The sequence below is a fragment of the Anas acuta genome, chromosome Z (genome assembly GCF_963932015.1).
Source record: "Anas acuta chromosome Z, bAnaAcu1.1, whole genome shotgun sequence".
In the NCBI taxonomy this organism is placed as follows: Eukaryota; Metazoa; Chordata; class Aves; order Anseriformes; family Anatidae; genus Anas; species Anas acuta.
Window position 1 is genome coordinate 32,207,413 of NC_089017.1, and position 21,002 is coordinate 32,228,414.

General features: G+C 38.7%; 1 protein-coding gene across 2 annotated transcripts in view; it reads right to left on the bottom strand.

Moving 5' to 3' along the window:
• PCSK5 (proprotein convertase subtilisin/kexin type 5) overlaps positions 1 to 21,002 on the bottom strand; it is a 255,418-nt gene that overhangs the window by 66,287 nt on the left and 168,129 nt on the right. For both annotated transcript variants that reach the window (XM_068667577.1, XM_068667578.1), the window contains exons 12-15: positions 19,923 to 20,111; positions 11,553 to 11,689; positions 2,275 to 2,418; positions 386 to 488 (exon numbers count right to left, since the gene is read on the bottom strand). In XM_068667577.1, the coding sequence (XP_068523678.1) occupies positions 386 to 488; positions 2,275 to 2,418; positions 11,553 to 11,689; positions 19,923 to 20,111 (573 nt within the window). The remainder of the gene's footprint in view (positions 1 to 385; positions 489 to 2,274; positions 2,419 to 11,552; positions 11,690 to 19,922; positions 20,112 to 21,002) is intronic.

Genomic DNA, 21,002 nt, shown 5'->3' on the forward strand with positions numbered 1-21,002 from the left:
CCTACAGCATATGCTATCTCACTGGCAAACGCCTTGTCAGACAGTCATAGAGTATCATTTTTGACCATCTATACCTCTTTCTATCTTGTTCAAACTGAATCACTGAAGCTGTAGTAGCTATCACAGTTATATACATGTGTATATATATATGTATATATAGCCTCTTATGAAAAAATATCAAGAGATGGGGAAATAATCAGGGAATCTTGTTTGAATGCTGTACTTGAAATTCTGATTAGCTCTTTTTTTTTTTTTTTTCAACTCCTAAGAAAATTTGTCAAATTCAGAGGAAAATAAATAATCGATGACTGCAGCAAAGAGATGAGGAAAAGAAGTTAATATACTTACTGATGAATCTGTGAAGATTTTTTTCTTTTGGTCTTACCGTGTATTGTTCTTGGATTTGTAGTAGTAGTGCAGACAGTCAGTGCAATGATCTGGTCCTGGCCCATCACACCCTACTTTACTGCATTCTGCATTGCATGGACCTGTAAAAAAAACGAACAGGACCCCACCACACACACGAAATACAGGGTGGGAATTAAAACTTCTCATTTAATACTTAGGACCACTAAAAACAATATTTTAACACAGAATACAATTATTGTGTTTTCCTGTTTGATCTTAGGTCTGAGTAGCAATTTGGCTCAACTGAAAAGAGAAATTTTTTAGCATTTGAACACCTTTGCAGATCCTTGCCTCAGTATTTTTTCACAGTGATTTACAATTTTTAGCAAGTGCGGCATCCTCTGTAGAATCTACCAGACACTATTGCTGGATCCAAACAGATGACTTCCTAATGCATAACAAATCATTTTTAATTTTATTTAGAAATGTTGAAAGGCCTCTGGAATCCATAAAAAGGAATAATTAGCAACTTCATTTATCACAAGTAGGTCAATGTAACCAGCAGTTACTCTGGTTATCAAATGGGCAAAATGGTCCTGGTGACTGCCACAACCCAAATGAACCAGCAACCATGAAGCAGACTCATCTTGTTCTGTGCTGCTACATGCTGGAAAAGCATTGGCTAATGCTTGTTAACCAGTCCTCCATCTCACCCACACTCGTGTTTACAGTTTTCAAATAGTTCCTTCCAGCTAAGGGAGGAAATAACCATCAACTCCTGACTTTGTCTAGGGGACCAGGACTGAAGTCAGTTTGCTTCATACAACAAAATCAAAGAAGTTAGGGAACTTTACAGCAGAAATAGTAGTGTTTCATCACCTTCCGAAGCAAGGAGTTCAGCAGTTCTCAATCAAAAATAGGGACTGTGTGTCTGACATGCTGGGGCAGAAGAGTGCAATGAAACTTCTAAAGTGAACATGGTCCTGCTGTTGGCTTGCAGGAACTATACGCAAGATTCCTCAAGATTCATAAGCTTCTACTTAATGCTCAGGACATTGTTGGATTACATGTAGAAAACTGGCAACTTATTCTGCAGCAACAAAAAATTAAGTCTACTGAAGTCTAATGAAAATAATGAAAAACCTCTATGGGAATCAACAAGAAACAACACATGTAGAAGATAATGTACTTCATATATATTTGCATGCGTATGCATATGTATATTCATATGAAAAGCAGTGCATTCTTCATAGCATGTTAACTGCGGCTTATAAATATAAAACTGTATAAAACTTATATGGATGAAATGCATATATATATAATTTTAAATTATGAAACAAATAGTTCTGATCTTAAATTAAGAAACCAATTCATTGAACTCCCACTACTTCCATACCCTGAGAAGAAAATCTGGATGAAGCCCTATTTTTGCAAAGACACGCTGTCAGCATCTTGTTCTAGCCTCAGTATTTTAATTTTTCCATTTATAAATACCATAAATCTTCATAAATCCTGCATAATTATTATCAGTTTTGCCATTGCACTTCTAACTAAGATGAAATATAAATATAACCTTATTTTTCTAGTCAGAGAAAGTCCAAGGAAGGCTCAATGTATTGATTATGTTTCTGTTTCGCTATTTTTATTATTTTATTTTTTTTATTTTCTGGTAACTTTCAGTACCACCTAATTGTTTCCCAGATGTGAAAGGCCACAGACCCTGCTGTGGGGTCAGAATCCTAGTCTTCAACTAATGCAAAAAGACTAAGAGACACATAACATAGAAGAGAGCACATACGGAGTAAGCAAGCCAGGAGCCTTAGCAATGTCTGGCCATACATTAACAATACAAAATCCAATGAGAGAAATATTTTTATATGCATAGTTTTGTATCAGTAAATTGACAGAGTGAATGAATATACACACCTGAATAGTCATCTGTTCCATAATCTTCTGTAGGATCTTCAACTGGACTGGAACGCACTCTTTCCACTTTTGGAAAATCATTTCTTGGTGAGTATGGCTGGATGGATGTTCCATAGAGTACCAAGGACCACTCTTTCAATTTGCCTAGAAGTATTTAAAACCTAGTTTTAGAAACCATTTCTGATTTTCTCTATCTTAAAAAACATAACGCTTGTGAACATGACCTCTGAGTAGGTACGGAAGATTTTGCTTTTGAAATCAGTTTTCTTAGTTTAATATAGAGAGTGCAATCTCTGCTTCAGTATAAACTGATAAAGCATACTTTCTTCAATCAGTTTTACTTTTTTTTTTTATTATTATTATTATTATTCCCCTCTTTTGTAAGTCTAATTAAAGTTTGCACAGGTTGAACTCAACAGTTCCTGAGTTGGATGGAACCTACAAGGATCACTGAATCCAACTCCTGGCTCCACATGAGAGTACCTAAAAATTAAATCCTGTGACTGAGAGCGTTGTCCAAACACTTCTTGAACTCCCATAGGCTCAGTGCTGTGACCACTGCCCTGGGGAGCCTGTCCCAGTGCCCAACCTGGGTGCAGGACTTTTCCCTAACCCCCAGCCTGACCGTCCCCCGTCCCAGCTCCATGCCATTCCCTTGGGTCCTGTCACTGTCCCCAGAGAGCAGAGCTCAGCGCCTGCCCCTCCGCTCCCCTCCTGAGGGAGCTGCAGGCCACCATGAGGCCTCCCCTCAGCCTGCTCTGCTCGGCGCTGAGCAAACCAAGGGACCTCAGCTGCTTCTCATACGTCTTGCTCTCCAGACCCATAGCCATCTTTGTAGCCGTCCTTTGGCCTGTGATTGTTTTATATCCTTATACTGCGGTGCCCAAAACTGCACACAGTACTCAAGGTGAGGCTGCACTGGCATGGACTAGAGCAGGACAGTCTCTTTCCTCGACTGACTAGCAATGCTGTGCTTGATGCAGCCCTGGATATGGTCAACTCTTTTGCCTGCCAGGGTGCACTGATGACTGACAGTCACCTTGCTGTTGACCCAAATCCCCAGATGCCTTTCTGCAGGGCTGCTTTCCAGCCTCTCATCCCCTGGTCTGTACTTGGCCTGTATAGCCAGGGTTGCCCCTTCCCGTGTGCATAATCTGTCATTTCATGTGGTTGGTGATTGCTGAACTCTTTTATTTGTCAAGATCTCTCTACACTGAGGAATTTCCTTTCACTGAGGAATGTCAGCTATCTGACAGATAGGAACTGAATAAGTGGTTTATATTAAAGTGGTTTATATTGGGGTGAAAGATGGCAATCTCTTTTATCTGATTGTCTCTTGCCAACTCAATTTAATATTTATGTGATAGAAATTTCTACATTTCATATGAAACCTTCTCTGTTCTATACTTATTTTTTAAGAAGAAACTGTTGTAAAGAGTATATAACTTAATTATTTCACAGAGTAACTTCCAATTTTTTTTGTAGCTGAAGCAAAGCATTACTTTTAAAGAGAAATTCAATTCTGATTTTAAAAATTAACTGATGAAGAATCTACTACACTTGCTGCCCAACTACTGGTTAATTGCCCTGACTTTCAAACTCTATGCACTTTATTTTCAGTTTGTCTTATCCCTGCTGTAGCTCACAACCATGGAGCAATTTAGTCTCCCCTAGATTAAAAATACCCAAATCATCTATTTTCCACCTGTTTAGACATATGGGCATCAGAGTACCTCTCAATGTTCTTTAGAGTGATTCAGCAGTGTTCTTAAAGGCATTTTTCTTTTTAGCGAGGAATTCACGTAGAGACCTGATGTTTAACAGGACATGCAGCCATCTTTACAGCCTTTTCAAAAACACTTCTCCATATAGTTTCTGTCCTTTTGGTGTTTTAACCCACTCCCACAGCATATTGACCACGATATATTGGATGCAATCAAAAAATGTGTGTTTTGGTTCATTACTCTAATCTTTTCCTCCTTGTCCTTATTATTCTCCAATGATCACTAAAGTTTCCAAGTGTTGGTTTTATATTTCTTCCAGAACACTGGTAAAGATACTAAGTACTAGAAGAAAATATTTGCAAGTACCCACTAAAAATAACCACAGGCACCGATGCTTCTTAGGCATAGTGTATTGTTGTGTCTGGACTTACACATATGGAAGGGCTTGCATTAACATATCTGCAGGAAGGATTGGAGCTGTCAATATACACCTAATGCAAAAGAGCAGCAAGGGGGAATAACACAGGGTCTCTCACGAGATTAGCTGCCTTTTAAGAATAGTTCAGTAAATAAAGAAGGAAAAAATTCATGTGACTTGCCAGCAAATAAATGAAGTCCGCCTCAAGGCAGGTTTAATTTGCACAATGAAAATATTTCAATAAATAATTACATATACATACACACAACTTTTATAATGAATAAACAAAATGTGCACATTTAAGCCAAAATCTTTCTTTGCCCATTTTTGGCTGCTTCCATCACTTAGTTTGGCTAGAATAATACCTTACTCTGCTTGTATTTAAGTACGTAACAGGAGTTCCATGTTGTATGCACAGGAGAAAGGGTATATCACAGTTTTTCACAGCAAGCACATGTCCTCCTCCATAAATTCTACAGAATTAAATGCAGAAATCACATGCACTACATTTATGAACTGGACCCTGCATTTCTTTACGGGTAACAGATGTGGCATTACCTTGCCAATGCAGGGATATGATGACATGTTGGCTCTTTGTTCTCAATTTGATTACAGGAAAACTGCAGCTCTTAATTATAAGACCTTTCAATAGCTAAACAAACACATGCACACAAAGAAACAAGAAATAGGCATGATGGTGATATCGATGTGATAAACTGCAGGCTACGATGATAAACTAGAGGTACCATAAACTGTGTTTAAGCACTATTTGTTTACTACACATTCTGTTGCTTGCAGAGACTAGCCCTAACATGACCAAAAATCTGAGTTTATCCACAGTGAATATCTCAGGCACTTCCAAAACTTTCTGAATATGTTATTGGACAACTTTCATTATGAGAGAAGCACAAATCTAGAAAGCTGTATGACAAATTATAAAGAATATTCAATGAACCACGATCCAAATTCACAACCAGCGTGCATCTGGTGAAACACAAATACATGCAAAAATCTAACCAGTTTAAAGCAGTATTTCACATTGAGGTCAAAAGAAAGTAAAGAATAAATTCTCCAGCAAAATTCCTTGAGCATATCAGTTTCCCCCACCATGCTTGGCTGGGAAAGTGTGCCTTCTCCACATCCCCTGGCCTTACTGTCCCTTTTCTTCACATGTTGGATCTTTAGGCTTTGCTCCTCACAGAGTAAAATAAATCAGTCCCATATGATTAGTCACTGTACCACTGAGAAGAATATATATAAAGTATAGAAATCAATATACCAGTAAGACCTATACAATGACTCTCATAGAATGTGATGTGCAGGAACAGGCTTTGAAGTGTATGGTTGGAAATGTAGCCGGTCTCTTTAGACTGTCCTGGTGACATAAAAGGGCTATAAAAATGCCCAAAGGAACAGCTCGCAGGATGGTTTTGTGTTACCTCTTTTCTAGGCTTCAGTACAGGGAGCGTGCCAGGGCAGAGAGAAGAGGTTGATAGCTGAAATGTGTTGCTCTTTGGCTCTCCTTTATGCTTGTTGAATGAACCACTGTATTCTGGCACACAAAAAGGTGAATCATGGAATCACAAAATGGTCGAGTTCGGAAGGGACCTCTGGACATCACTTAGTCCAACCTCCGTGCTCTAGCAGGGTCCCCCGAAGTACATTACCCACGACTCTGTCCAGACAGCTTTTGAATATCTCCAGGGGAGGAGATTCCTGTGGACAGCCTGTTCCAGTGCTCAGTCACCCTTGCAGTAAAGTTTTCCTCATATTCAGATGGATCTTCTTGTGTTTCAGTTTGTACCTGTTGCCTCTCAGCCTATTATTGGGCACCACTGAGGAGAGTCTGGCCCCATCCTCTTGACATTCTCCCTTCAGAAACTTATCCATATCAATCAGACAGCCCGAGCCTTCTCTCCAGGATGAACAGGCCCAGCTTCCTCATATGAGAGATGCTCCAGTCCCTTAATCATTTTAGTAGCACTTCTCAGGACTCAATCCAGGTGCTCCATGTCTGTCTTGGACTGGGAAGCTCAGAACTGGACACAAAACTCCAGGTGATGCCTCACCAGGGCTGAGTAGAGGGGGAGGATCACCTCCCTTGATCTGCTGTCAGTGTTCTTAATGCAGCCCAGGACAGAGCTACCCTAAATTGTCCTTCAAGTCAGAGAGGTTCCTGACTTCTTCAGGAATACTAAGTGCAAAATGGAGTTCAAAATCATTGATTTTTGTCTGTTTTCTTCTCAGTAAATGATTTAAATTATGTAGTAGCTGAGTAATAGATGTCCTTTATCAAATTCAAACAGACTGAAAATAAAAAAACTGTGCTGGGCTGTACTGCCATTTGAGGGACCTGGACAGACTAGAGAGTTGGGCAAAGAGGAACCTCATGAAGTTCAGCAAAGGCAAGTTCAGGGTCCCGCACCTCAGCAGGAATAACCCCAAGCACCACCACAGGCTGGGGTCTGAACTTCTGGAGAGCAGCTCTGCAGAAAGGGACCTGGGAGTCCTTGTGGACAGCAGGCTGACCGTGAGTAAGCAATGGGCCCTCATGGTCAATGAATAAGGCCAATGGTATCTTGGGGTGCACTTGGAAGAGTGTTGCCAGCGAGTCAAGGGAAGTGATACTGCCCCTCTACTCAGTCCTGTGTAGAGGGTCTCTTGGAGTGCTGTGTCCAGTTCTGGACTCCCCAGAGCCATCCTGGACATACTGCAGAGAGTCCAGCAGAGGGCTACAAAGATGATGAAGGGACTGGAGCATCTGTCATATGAGGAGAGGCTGAGAGAGCTGGGCCTGTTTACCCTGGAGAAGTCTGAGAGGGAATCTTCTGTATAAATATCTGAAGGGAAGGTGTCAAGAAGATGAGCCCAGCCTCTTTTCAGTAATGCCTGGTGACAAGAGGCAACAGGCACAGACTGAAACACAAGAAATTCCATCTGAATCATAGAATCATAGAATATCCTGAGTTGGAAGGGACCCTTAAGGATCATCAAGTCCAACTCTTGACACCGCACAGGCCTACCCAAAAGTTCAGACCATGTGACTAAGTGCACAGTCCAATCTCTTCTTAAATTCAGACAGGCTCGGTGCAGTGACCACTTCCCTGGGGAGCCTGTTCTAGTGTGCAACCACCCTCTCTGTGAAGAACCTCCTCCTGATGTCAAGCCTAAATTTCCCCTGCCTCAGCTTAACCCCGTTCCCACGGGTCCTGTCACTGGTGTTAATGGAGAAAAGGTCTGATGCCTCTCGACACCCCCTTACGAGGAAGTTGTAGACTGTGATGAGGTCTCCCCTCAGCCTCCTCTTCTCCAGGCTGAACAGGCCCAGTGCCCTCAGCCGTTCCTCGTACGTCTTCCCCTCCAGGCCTTTCACCATCTTCGTAGCCCTCCTCCGGACACTCTCCAACAGTTTCATGTCCTTTTTATACTGTGGTGCCCAGAACTGCACACAGTACTCGAGGTGAGGCCGCACCAGCGCAGAGTAGAGCGGGACAATCACCTCCCTTGACCTACTAGCGATGCTGTGCTTGATGCACCCCAGGACACGGTTGGCCCTCCTGGCTGCCAGGGCACACTGCCGGCTCATATTCAACTTGCTGTCTACCACGACCCCCAGATCCCTCTCTTCTAGGCTGCTCTGCAGCGTCTCATTGCCCAGTCTGTACGTGCAGCCAGGGTTTCCCCGTCCCAGGTGCAGGACCCGGCACTTGCTCTTATTGAACTTCATGCGGTTGGCGATCGCCCAGCTCTCCAACCTATCCAGATCCCTCTGCAAGGCCTTTCCACCCTCAACAGAGTCCACAACTCCTCCAAGTTTGGTGTCATCAGCAAACTTGCTCAAAATACCTTCTATTCCTACATCCAGATCGTTTATAAAAATATTGGAAAGTATCGGCCCTAAAATGGAGCCTTGAGGGACCCCACTGGTGACCGCCCGCCAGCCTGACGCAGCCCCATTTACCATAACCCTTTGGGCCCTGCCCGTTAGCCAATTGCTCACCCATCGTATGATGTTTTTATTTAGCTGTTTGGTGGACATTTTGTCCAGTAGGATCCTATGGGAAACCGTGTCAAAAGCCTTGCTGAAGTCCAAAAAAATCACATCCGCTGGTTTCCCTTGGTCCACCATACGGGTGATCTTATCATAAAAGGAAATCAGGTTAGTTAGGCAGGACCTACCCTTCACAAACCCATGCTGGCTGGGACCAATGACTGCTTTGTCCCCCAGGTGCGCCTCAGTACGTTCGAGAACCATCTTCTCCATGATTTTACCAGGCACTGACGTGAGACTGACAGGCCTGTAATTGCTAGGGTCTTCTTTCTGACCCTTCTTGAAAATTGGCACAACATTTGCCAGCTTCCAGTCTGCCGGGACCTCTCCAGATTCCCAGGATCGTTGAAAAATAATTGAGTATGAAAAAATAATTGAGTAATTGAAAAATAATTGAATATGAGGGGGCACTTCTTTACTTATGATGATGGTGACAGAGCACTGGCACAGGTTGCCCAGAGAGGCTGTGGAGTCTCCTTCTCTGGAGACAGTCAAAACCCACAATGTGAAATGTGCTCTGTGTGACCCTGGCAGGGTGCTTGGACCAGGTATCTCCAGAGGTCCCTTCCCATCTCAAATGTTCTGTGACTCTGTGACTATGTAACCTTGGTATATTTCTGTTCTATGTAGTCTGTACCTACTTTCCCAAATACCCCTTTAATGAGTACCCCTTTTAGTGTACCGGAAACTTTGCTCTGCATTTTCTTGTTTGATTAATGCCACTTTCCTAAGAACTTTTCACCACTGTAAAGCCGTGGTGAGAAATGGTCAGTGCATATAAAATTCAGTGAATATTGAAGTACTGACAATGTTATTTCCTTTCAGATCTCTAGAGGATGACAATTGGAATTTCAAAATGATGGGCTTATAAGTTAACCTCTTGAGTATAACTGACATTTAGATGATACTGGCCATGTTATAGTTAGCACAGACTAATAAGAAGCTGTTTGCTGCTCAGCTATTTTGAAAATAACACTGATTATCCTGGTATTCAGTAGGGACATACGTGGCTTGTATTACATACCAGGTTTTACAAAAATTGGGTTGTGACTGCTGGTTTAGCATCTTGGAAAAATTCAGATTATGCAGACAATTTAGGCAATAAAAGAATTTGATTTGATGGCCAGATAAACAGAGAGACTTTTTTAAAAAGCAGAGATTGCCTATCTATCTGCTTTATTTAACAGAATACAATTCAGTTAATGAAGAGCAGAACCAAAGAACCAACATTCTCATTCAATTCCATTGATTTCAACTGGAGTTGGGTGAGAATGATCTGTGTTAGAATTTTTAAAGGTAGAAAATCAGCATTTCTATTTTGTCATCATATTGAAATGAGAAGGTTTACTTTTGTACAAAGAAAACTGTACAAACCCAGTTAAGTTTGGCCTATGTTCCACTTGGAATAGGAAGGAGACTGGACAACATCATGTTTCTACATTATAATTCCACCAGTGCCCTGGCTTGCTCTAAGTCACAGTGGAAATAGTTCTACTGAGTTTCTAAGCTGCAGGAGAGCCTGAACAAGCTGCCCTCCCAGCACTGCTAACTCCTCTGAGAGGTATGTTTACCTTGAATAATTGAACTGCACATAGCCTTCAGTTCAGTCTGAGCAATTCAACATACCAAACTTCAGCCAAGAAAGTATATTCCATCTACTTTTCTGGTTGCAGAAAAATTAATGGGCATTTTTTTGGACAAAGCAGAATCGTCACAATTAGCATTCTTTTAGAAAAGGCAAATATATGTATGTATGTGTCCCATCACACCAGTCTTTCTTATTTTAAAGAGCTTTTAAGCACTTCAGTTCACATTTTAGTCAATGTTTCTTTATTTGTATATACCAAAATATTTTTCCACGGCTTCAAGTACTTTAAGTTAACATATATGTCCTAAAATTCAGAATTCAAATCTATTAGAAAATCCTGAATGCTTTTTGAATTTACATCGCTGCGATGTACCTTGTAGTTCACTGAATTATAAACTAATTCTATTGCTCATGTCATTGTAGTCCTATATATAATACTTCAGAGCAGAATTTGTCACTTCCAGTGCAATATGATTACATTCTTACATGCTGCCCAATTGGAATAAGTGTAAATGTAGATTGAGGGGAAATAAATTCCAATACATTAGTCATATTTATCTCTCTAACATATGTTTTAATCTACATTACTTGCTTAAGCGATATTTCCCCTTTGATTGTTTTTATGAAAGGCTTTCCACCTACTTTGATGTGCGTTTCTAAAAGAACTATGCTCAGTATCATGCATAAACAGTGCAATTTTTGTCTACATATAACATATCTCTTTCAGAATGGTTTTAAGGTTGAAATTTTCAGTTGGTGCAAATGGAAGTAAATACTCATCTCTCAAAACCAGCAAACAGAAATAATCATTTACTCACTTGGGTCTCTTTGAAAGCTCTTCCCTTAATCTCTATTTCTTTCAAAGTGCTTCTACTGAAATATGTAAATGAAACTGACCAGTGCAGTGGAAATTAAAATAAGAATGCCTGTAGTGTTAAAAAAAAATCACACTACACAATACTGCAACTTCTTTCAAACCTGATACTTGCAATTTCATGCAGTTGTTTTTTTTTTGTTTTGTTTTGTTTGTTTGTTTGTTTTTAATTGAAAACTGTGACTAGTAGAGTTTTGGTTTTCTTTAAAACACTGACTCTTGTAACATTTCAGCTGGTACAGGAGTCATTCTCTGCTTGCAGAATTCATAACTGGTATGATCTAGCTCTAAATGTTCAAACTATCTTTTTATACTTTGAGGCAACATGTCTGAACGCAAAAGAGGGCATTTTACCATTGAGAAGATGAAATTCTCTATGGACACTACAAGAAAGTTCAGAATATAAGAAAATCATGTCTTAAGTGGCAAAAAACAGCAACATAAAAATGAAGAGTACACTAATAAATTAAGAATAATTCTCTTCACAGCTCTGCTTTCACACTTGTCTTTATATAGTCAGATGTTACAGATGTAAATAAAAGGCGCAAAGCAGTCGAGACAGTATTAGAAACTGAAAACATTCCTCTAAGTTCACTGAGCTCAAATAAAGACTACAGTCATACCTGGGGTCTTGAAATTTCTCAGCTGAGATGGAGTGTCACAGATTTCCAAGATCCAGTCACCTGCTGCTTTTTCACTCCAGCAATGAGTAGTCATAAACTCCCAGTTTTTGAATCCTTCCATGGAATGATCAAATAGCCTACAATAAATCATATTATTTTAAGTGAACCATTTTATTTGTGGTGCTAGGCCCCAATATGCAAATTCTTGAATTATATGCTAATTAGCCCACTCATTTATCTGTGTCTTTACTTAACGTTACACATGATGGTTTTCTCACAGATAGTTCAAGTACATTCAAGAGTTTCCTTATTGTTTCAGTGGAGGCGATTCTGTAAGGAGATAGTATGAAAGAGAATGGAAGGAGAATTCACTACAAAAAAAAAAAAAAAAAAATCACTAATGTGATTTAATAGGACGCATATCTATTGGGAAAAGTGCATATTCATTGCTTTAACAGCATGACATAAATATAAACAACTTATAAGTTGCAAAATTTCTGTAACATTCTTTTTTGGCTTTGGTTTGGAATACTTAAAAAGGATTTAAAAACAATAAAAAATATAAAAATAAAAACTAATACAAAAATAAAAACTATTGAGTGAACAAGACAAATTAGCAATTCAATACATGCAACTGCTCGTGAGGAAATCAAATGTAATGGAGACATTGGACTCAAACCTCAAAACCTCTCAAATCTATTACCAAACACTTGACAGGATGGAGTTTGGGTAAAACTGAGAGTTGATGGTTTCATGTAAAAACATGGTTATATTTTAATTACTTGGGTCTTGGGGTGGAGCTCAGGCCTGGATTACAATACTTCCTAATACAGGGGCCCAGCTCAGAAGCTGCTATGTGATACTGATCTGGAGGGGGAAGGAGAAGGAGGACTGGGCAGCCATTTTATTGCCTAAAACTGGAATTTATTACTAGAGCTTTGGAAAGACAAGAGAATTTACACTTTTATTCAGTGCTCACAGTATGTCTGCTTGGTACCCCAGAGCTATTGATGGGAGCTATAATCAAAGCTGTTGCATTTATTAAAATGTCACAGCTCACCTTTGAAATAAATATATATGTATATGCATATATATTTATGCATATGCAGTTGTCACTATTTTACCATGGCCTTAAAATATGTGGAAATTTCACTGCTGACAGCAATGTTTAAATATTTATCATTTAAAATGATATCTATGGTAGAAAATACAGGGGATTTAAAACCTTTTCCATAGGATACAGAAATACCTAGCATTAGACTATAAATATAATAGGATATTTTACACTCACTTGTCTCTTTATTGTTATTTTATAAGTAATTTTCAAACTTTAGTTGTTCTAAAAGGCTGTGAAGTTCAGCAGACAAACATTGGGAAAGTAAAATACTTTTGTAGCACTGTATGCATCAAGCTCTTGTAAAAGCATTCGGATGGGATATGAATAAAATACTTTGCTTCTAGCTGAAAACTTTGGTCTGTCAAAAGCATGAGGACAAATTTCCACTGCTCACTTCAATATATATATGTATATGTATATATAGCATTGTGTAACTACTGCACAATTATACTGTAGATTCTATATTCATTTAACTTCCATTCACACATATAGAAACACTTTTTACTGTAATTAGTTCAATACTTCCCATAGTATTTTGTGTTTAAAGTTGTCTGTATGCCAACTTTTAATATTTTAAAATACTATCGGATTGCATCACTCTTTTAAGTCATTCAGAGAGAAAGAGACAAAAATACCTTATGACTTCATCTAATGTATAAAAAACACTTCTACCTAAAATATGCTATGGCTGAAACTGTAAGCTTTCACGTCTCCATACACGGAAACAGGGAAAAACAGTAACATTATTTCATAGACAGTGGACTAGATTTTGGAAAGAATACTTCCCTAACCTTTTTTGGGGAAAGATTTGAATTTTATGAAGGTTTAAACTTTTAATGTATGAGTTTTATTTCTAAAAATAAGTCTGTAAATGAGACAATAAGCTACAGACAGATCAAAAAAATAGATAACAACGTAGAAAGGTAGTGATTCTGAGGCTAGCTGCAAGTGCAAGTTGTGTAAACTCAATGATTCAAGTATTTTTGTGTCACTCTGCTTATGCACTAAACTCTCAAATAAAAGATCCTGAATTTTCCTTTCAGTGGCGTTAAATGATAAAATGATTTAAATAATTAAAAAAAAAAAAAAAAAAGTTCAGGTTTATTTTTTCTTATCCAAAAAGAAATATATATTGAATAATATCTTTTAAGGAGCCTGAAGCCAATCCAGATGGGTAATTGATTTTAACTGTTATTTGTCAGATTGATGGCAAGTCAGAATTCATAGTAAGGACAGACTTACATGTATACATAGCTTCTTATGGACTAGTAAACTTTTAGTACATCGTTTGATTAATTGTTATTTATCTATTCCTGGTTATTGTAGATTAAGAATTTTAGTTAATCAGGACACTTGGAATAATCCAATAATTTTTATCACCATGTTCATGTCTGCAATATCCACACATGTATGTAACAAACATGCTTTTAAGGACCAAAGTGGGTGACAGCATTTGATTCTTCATAACTTACTTGTTAACATAACCACAACAGAACAGATATGTTGTGCCCAGGTGACCTTTCTCACTAGAGGACATTCAAGTTAGTGTGGTTGTGATTACATGACTGTTTATATCCAGAGAAACTAATTTTAGGCTACTGCATATGGTAAATAGCATTGCATTTAAAGATAATGACTCTTGCCTCTGAGGAATTTTTTGACATACTCATTACACACTATGAGTAGGTCTATATGAGAACGTATATTTTACAGAGTGTAGAGTAAAATACTTGTTTCCTTAAAATAAATTTAAGAGTCTTGAACTCTTCTAGTACCACAAGCTCAGCCTAGAAATTGCATTACCTTTCTGCTTAAGAATATAACTTCAACCAGAAATATTCATCTGTAATTAAATTTTAGACATAATGGGGGACAATTAGCCACTTTTAGGAGATTCCACAATCAGGAACACACAGCTAGTCTCTCAAGCCTATTAGCATTAAAAAAAAAAAAAGTAAAAAAAAAAAGTGTTTCAGTTACTTAGCAAAGAATCTCTAATCTCCCAAATGCACAGAAAGTAGAAAATGTATAGAAGAGTCTCTTTTTATTATCTAGATCTTCTTCTAATCCCAGGATGTACAGCTGCAGATGGTGACTGACAGCCATGCTATGCATATTCAACTTACCAGAAGGAGAGCCAGGAGACATATACCCTGCACTGGCTGATGGCTGGGGTTGCGAACAGTAGAGTAGCTGGCAAAATAAAGCTATTTTCTTCTCTGTAACAGCAGCCTGTGTTTATGATGGGCTCCAGCCTACTAAATTGGCAGCCTGACAGGCAACGGTCCTTGCCTACTGGTCTAATTGGCCACAACATTTAAAGTGAGTTAGTATCTTGAAAAATGTACAGAGCATATTCCTGAGCTGTGCACCTGCAAAGGCTTTGGTCAACTATTCTTCTTGAACTAGCTCTTCTCCACATGGTTCAACCACCTGTCCCCTGGGAGATATAACCCCTGAAGAACTGCAGACAGCTCAAACTGACTTAACCAAAGCCAGTCAGGTGGTACTGCCCACCTGAATTTAATTATTCAGGAAAATAAAAAAGAAATGGTCAGAGGGCACACAGGTACCTCAGAAGCTTTCTCACCTACCTATGTTGGGGATGCTCACTTAAAACTTTTGGATAAGAGATCAAAAGATTTATTTAAAACATATTCATTTTTTTCTTAAATTTACACTTCAAGTTTTGTTATTGCAGTTATTTTTTTTGAAGCAATGGAGTTCTCTGTCTTAGCTGTCATGAAGAACTTGTTTGTAAAAGAGTAGTATCAGCAACAGGGTATGATGTCTGCCATCTGAGATGCTGGAGAGAACAGCAGCCATCATCTTTAATTATGGAGAGCTTGTCCCCAGGGACTGCACATATCATCATGAAGTGCTCTGTTATGACCTAAAGACCTGTCATGCTGCTGAGCTCCATACGCTGTACTACCCAGACAGCTGTGTACCTGATGCTTATAGATGTCTTCTAAAAAGCTGTGTGTGCTTTCCTATTAATACATAAATCTTCAGAAACCTCACTCTAAATAGAGTGAGCAGGAATGCTAATTCAAGAGCATGAGTGAACTTGGTTCCTTATATGGACTTTTCCTATCCTGATGTGTCAGGTAGGTTGAAAGGGATAAATGATTAGGGTAAGGGCATCAGTATAGACTGACTCTCCATTGCACAATCCAATTTATCCAAGTGAAACTCAGTGCAATAAGTGCTATTATAGCAAGATTGAGGTTGGTCTAGTTTTTGTATAGGTAGGAAAAGATTCATTTTTTCTCACCATAGTAGCGGGTGCAAATGCATAAACCCTAGGCATTCATCCTCTTGTATATTTTACACAGTTTCTCTTCTTCATTTAATACAAAACTCAAAAGGTAAGGCATTTATCTGGATCCTAAGTATGTGCTCACTCATTTGTCCTCAATTCCACTTCTACTACAGCAAATTATTTCAAAATTTTAATTATGGATTCCAATTTTCTGCTAAAACTGAACTAGAAATACTGGATTCTACAAGCTAATATATACCTAATCTGCAGAACCGTCTGACTAATTCTTTACTACTCTCAGTCTGAAAGAAAGGCAAGTGTCATTCTAAATCTCAGATATATTTGCACTTAATTTTTCTTCCACGATTATATTTGAGCATGTTCCAGGATGGATATTAGACTTACACAGAGGATAGTGTCACTTAGATGCATTCATGTACTGCTTTGCACATTTAACCCCATTACTTGTTCTTGCAGAGGTGGACAAATCAACAGTAATTTTCCTCTTTGGTACAAAAAGAAGCTTTATTTTTTTTAAATAAAATATTGATCTCTAAAATATTGGTCTCTAGTATTCCCAGAGCTCTTTAACCTATATAATGCTAACACTGACAGGGTATAACAGAAGAAGCATTCTAATATTTTTTCAGATGAATTGATGTTGCAATTGCAGGAGTTCAAAGAATGGGTGGTAGAAAGGTAGTAGGATGTCAAATCAAAACTAAACTAAGATAAAAGACGTAGACAACCTGAATGAAGTAAAATATAGTGTGTAAGAGTTGCAAGACAGTTTTCTGAGAACTGCTTCACCCTGTAGACATTGTACAAAGGACAGGATTATTGATTGCTCATCCTGGATTTAATATCACCAGCATGTCATTTTCAGTTACTCTAACAGTAAGATTCAGTATGAAGGTTGACCCTACCCTTTTCTTCACATTTGAATACATAAGATGTTGTTTTTGTTATTAGGGTATAATGTGTAAACTTCAGATGTAAGATATAAGATGGGCTGGTCCAGAAATCAAAACGTCCTCCTATAAAGAAAGGTTTCCGCTACTTCTGTTCACCAAGATTTTTTATGGAGTGATCTAGCAAGCAAGATTAGACAAGAATACCTCACTTTTGATCTAAGAGATTTCTGCAGAGAGGGGTATTATTAAAATTTACTGATTATCTAAGTTTCATTATAGGAAAAAGATGGTCATGAAAATACTTCCCTTTGTTGTTGAACAGAGGTATTATTAATGTCAGTGCCATATAAGCATAGGAAGCTAGTGGCCTGGAAAGTTGCCACCACGTGGCTAAAAAATTTCAGTTACGCAGTTCGAATGGCAACAGCTGCTTTAAATTTAAAGGGCAGGAATTAAACAAACCGAAACTTCACTGGGAGACAAATGAGCCCCAAGTTTGCTTCTTCTGCCCTTTTTGTATTTAGCTTCTCCTCCATGGCCCCTTGTACTGAGTGTCTGTTTGTACTGATCTTAGCATGTCTCAAAAACACTCAGAAAACAATGCTGCCAAATCCAATGGCCAATTGTTTTCAGAAAGGGGATACTGTTCCCCTTTGGACTTAACTGTAGCCTCATCCTCACAGCAGCCAGCACTTTCCAAGCCTGTATTTTGCTCTGTTGCAGTACATCCAATGTAATCATGTTTAGTACTTTCCAAACAACAAAGCAGATGTTCCCTGTAATGCAGTTTTTGAAGAATGCACATGAGGCTCAAGCCAGTGACAGTGTAATCCACCAAATGCCTGCGAAGGAATCCACATCGCCTCTGACTAACAAGTTTTCTTACTGAAGTCATTTCAGGGGATGCCAACATTAAGGATAAAATATGCAGAAAAAAAAAGCCAGATATTGCCTTGAGGGACCTGCTCGTCAATGCACCAGAAACTACTCAATGACTCTTCTCCCAGAATTGGTGCAGAAGAAGTGCACATATGTAAAATATACCTTTTGCACTTTAAGACATTTTACCAGCAAACTGTTTCAAATTAAACCCAGATGAGTAATGGTAAAGCAATGAGGTTTTTCCTGGGTTCAGTAAAAACAGCTGGTATTGCTGCTATTAATCATGTACATGTGCATTAAAAGGTCTTGTACGTCTGAGAAAAGTGTCTCAGTCAGGTAGTAGCAATGTACAGCAGCCTCTGGGACCTTTGCCTATAGAATAAAGCCCACCAGACTGCCTTCTGCCAATGCATCTCTGCATGCTACCTGTACTTGTCTATTCTGATGTCCTCGTGATAAATACTTTAATAATCAAATGTCTCAAAATTAAATGCGTTCTTATGTTAGCAAATAACAACTCTTCCACTTCACCATAAGAAAGGTATTTTTGAAGTCTCCAGGTATTTCAGACCTAGAGTTTTCAAAACGCCTTTATTCCTTAATATTATTACCCCAGAGCTGTGAGTTTGTTTCATCCACATGTGACTGACAAGTCAGTATACATCTGAATCTTGCATGGGAAAGGAATTTCTGGTGTGACAGTACAAGTCATTAACAATTCATTTTTGCAAAATGGCAAAACACTAAAAGGTCTTTCAGGTTTCTTCGTTTTCTGGTTAGCCTTCTGATAGTTTAGTGTAAGAAACAGCTGAACATCACTGTATTTTAATAAATACCTTTGCATCTTTCTACCACAGGTAAAGAAAAATTACTTTCTAAGGTTACAAAGAGAGTGAATTAGACTTTGTACCTATTCCACATACCAGTCATCACCAGAGGTGAACTGTGAATACTGGAATGTCTTTATCTCCCACTTGCTGTGAGTCAACTGCAAGACATGAATGTCTAGAGCCAAAAGTTAGCTGTGTTAAGACCACTGGGTTTACACAAGATTGTTTTGTTTGGATACCTAGGTGGAGGAGTTTTAGACTTTCTCATTTTGAAGCATGGAAGAATGGTTGCATAAAAAATGGAATAGAAAACTAAAGAGGAATTTATTCAAAGAAAAAACAAAAGCCAGATTCATAACTGTTTTGAGGGTAGAAGTCTGCCTTGGCACAGTTAGTAAAAGGCAAAGTTTTTTGTTCAGGGTAGCAGAGAGATACATAGATATTTATGCTCATGTTTTATCAGCAAGGCACTGATGGCACTCATAATGAAACACAGAAGTTATTCTTGAGTGCCCCAAAATTCTGGCACAACTTGCTCTCTATTTGGTACATTTATGACTATAGTTTGAAGAATATTTTCAGTGAATCTTTTCTTTTAAATTAATCTCATCTCTAATGAAAATATGGGTTTATATCTTTGTCAGAACCAAATCAGTTTGAGCTCCACCTGTCTGAAAAATAGCTCCTTCCTCTCAAGAGATAGGTCATTTTACAACTGAGGGTCAGGAAGACATGCAGTTCTCCAGAGCTTGATAGTTACTGTATTGGCAAATTTGGCTGGGATGATATAGATATGAATGTGGGGCAGTCTTGAAAGCTGGAAAACTCCTATTTATTAAAAGTCCTGAAGAAATTGGTGATGCCAGGAGTTATAGCTGTATTCACAAAGCTTAAGGAAAATAGGAGTAGAAAATTACCATTCTGTCTGATTTTTATTACTAGTGAAGAAAGGATGAGAAAAGAGAGAAATGAATAATAAGTGCCAAAAGTATAGTAGAAGCACACATCCATTCAGCTTCAGTTTCATTCTGTAACACTAAGCCTGTTACTATTTTCTTCAAAATTTCCAGCCATTAAATAATTGGTAAGCCACACAAGGGTATGAAAATAGACAAATCTTTTTTTTTTAAAGATGATGATCTTCAGCAGATTTACAACTTACTCATCTATTAATAAAGACAGAGGTTTACATATATGAGTTCATTTGCACTTCATTTTCTCCATCTTTCTCTGAAAAAAATGATTACCCTGTGTCTGTCAGCAATCCTATGGTAATGGCTTGACTATTCTTTGCTGATGCTGCAGTCTCAGTGCAGGCTCTGCATGCTGACTGGACTGTGAAGTTGCGTTGTCATACTGTACCTGTTGGCCAAGAGCTGTGACCTAGTTCCGGAAGGAGAGGTTAGGTAAATTGCCAAGTCTCCACGTCGAGGGTGAGTAATGGTGATGCGCACAACAACGTGCTCCAAGTAGATCACATGGTGGTTAGGATTATCTGAACAGCCAGTGGCTTTGTAAATTGAACGGACAACGCTGTCGGGTCGTATTGTTCTATAATGTAAGCATATAAAACAACATCAGCATTTCTTGCTTATTCTGTAGAATAAGACAACCCAATCACTTTTGCAGAGTAGTGAATGTCTTTAGTTTTAACACTTATTTCCCAACAGAAACACACCACAGTGTAATTTTACTGCAGCTCCTGGCAACTGCCCGGCTTTCTGTTAAGGGCTATGCTGATATGCCCACATGTTAAAAGAGGATTGTAAAAAACCTGTAAAAGGAATAAGCCTTTGGGACAGAGCATTTTTGAGGATTAGTGGCCAGCTGAGAGTTGTTGGGATTGTCATGGGATCACAGCTGCTTGTTAAGCCCCAGGAAATGCCTGGCATAGCCATAGTCCTTGCTTACGTAATAGCAAGTATTACATGTTAACTGTAGCAAACAGTGGGCAACCAGCATCAGACTCAGCTGGTTTAAATTGGCACAGTGTCCTTGCAGACTATATCAGTTATGGGTCAAGGTTGTCATGTATATTTGTAAAACAAAAAGTATCCACAATGACCTTAATGCTTTGGAAATGTGTCTTGTGTCTGATGCTCTCTCTGTAGTCACAGAGTGCACTTACAGAACTTTGCTCTTAAGCCTGGTTCTGTGGAAAACCTATCCTAGCAAGCAGAGAGCAATTTAGTCTTAGCCTTTAGACAGGCTCTCTTGAGACTGATTGAGAGAGATACTATCATGTAAGGTTTTAATGACAAGAGTATTTACTTGTCAGACCCCCATCTGATAAGTTTGTACTCATCTGACTGCAGTGCACTTGATTGGACATTCTTCTTCTTAGACATTCTTATACTTCTATACCAGTATTCATCAACATCCAACCTGGCTTGTTTTGTACCTTCAACTTTTGGGGCATTCTTTAAACTAGGGCCTTTTTTC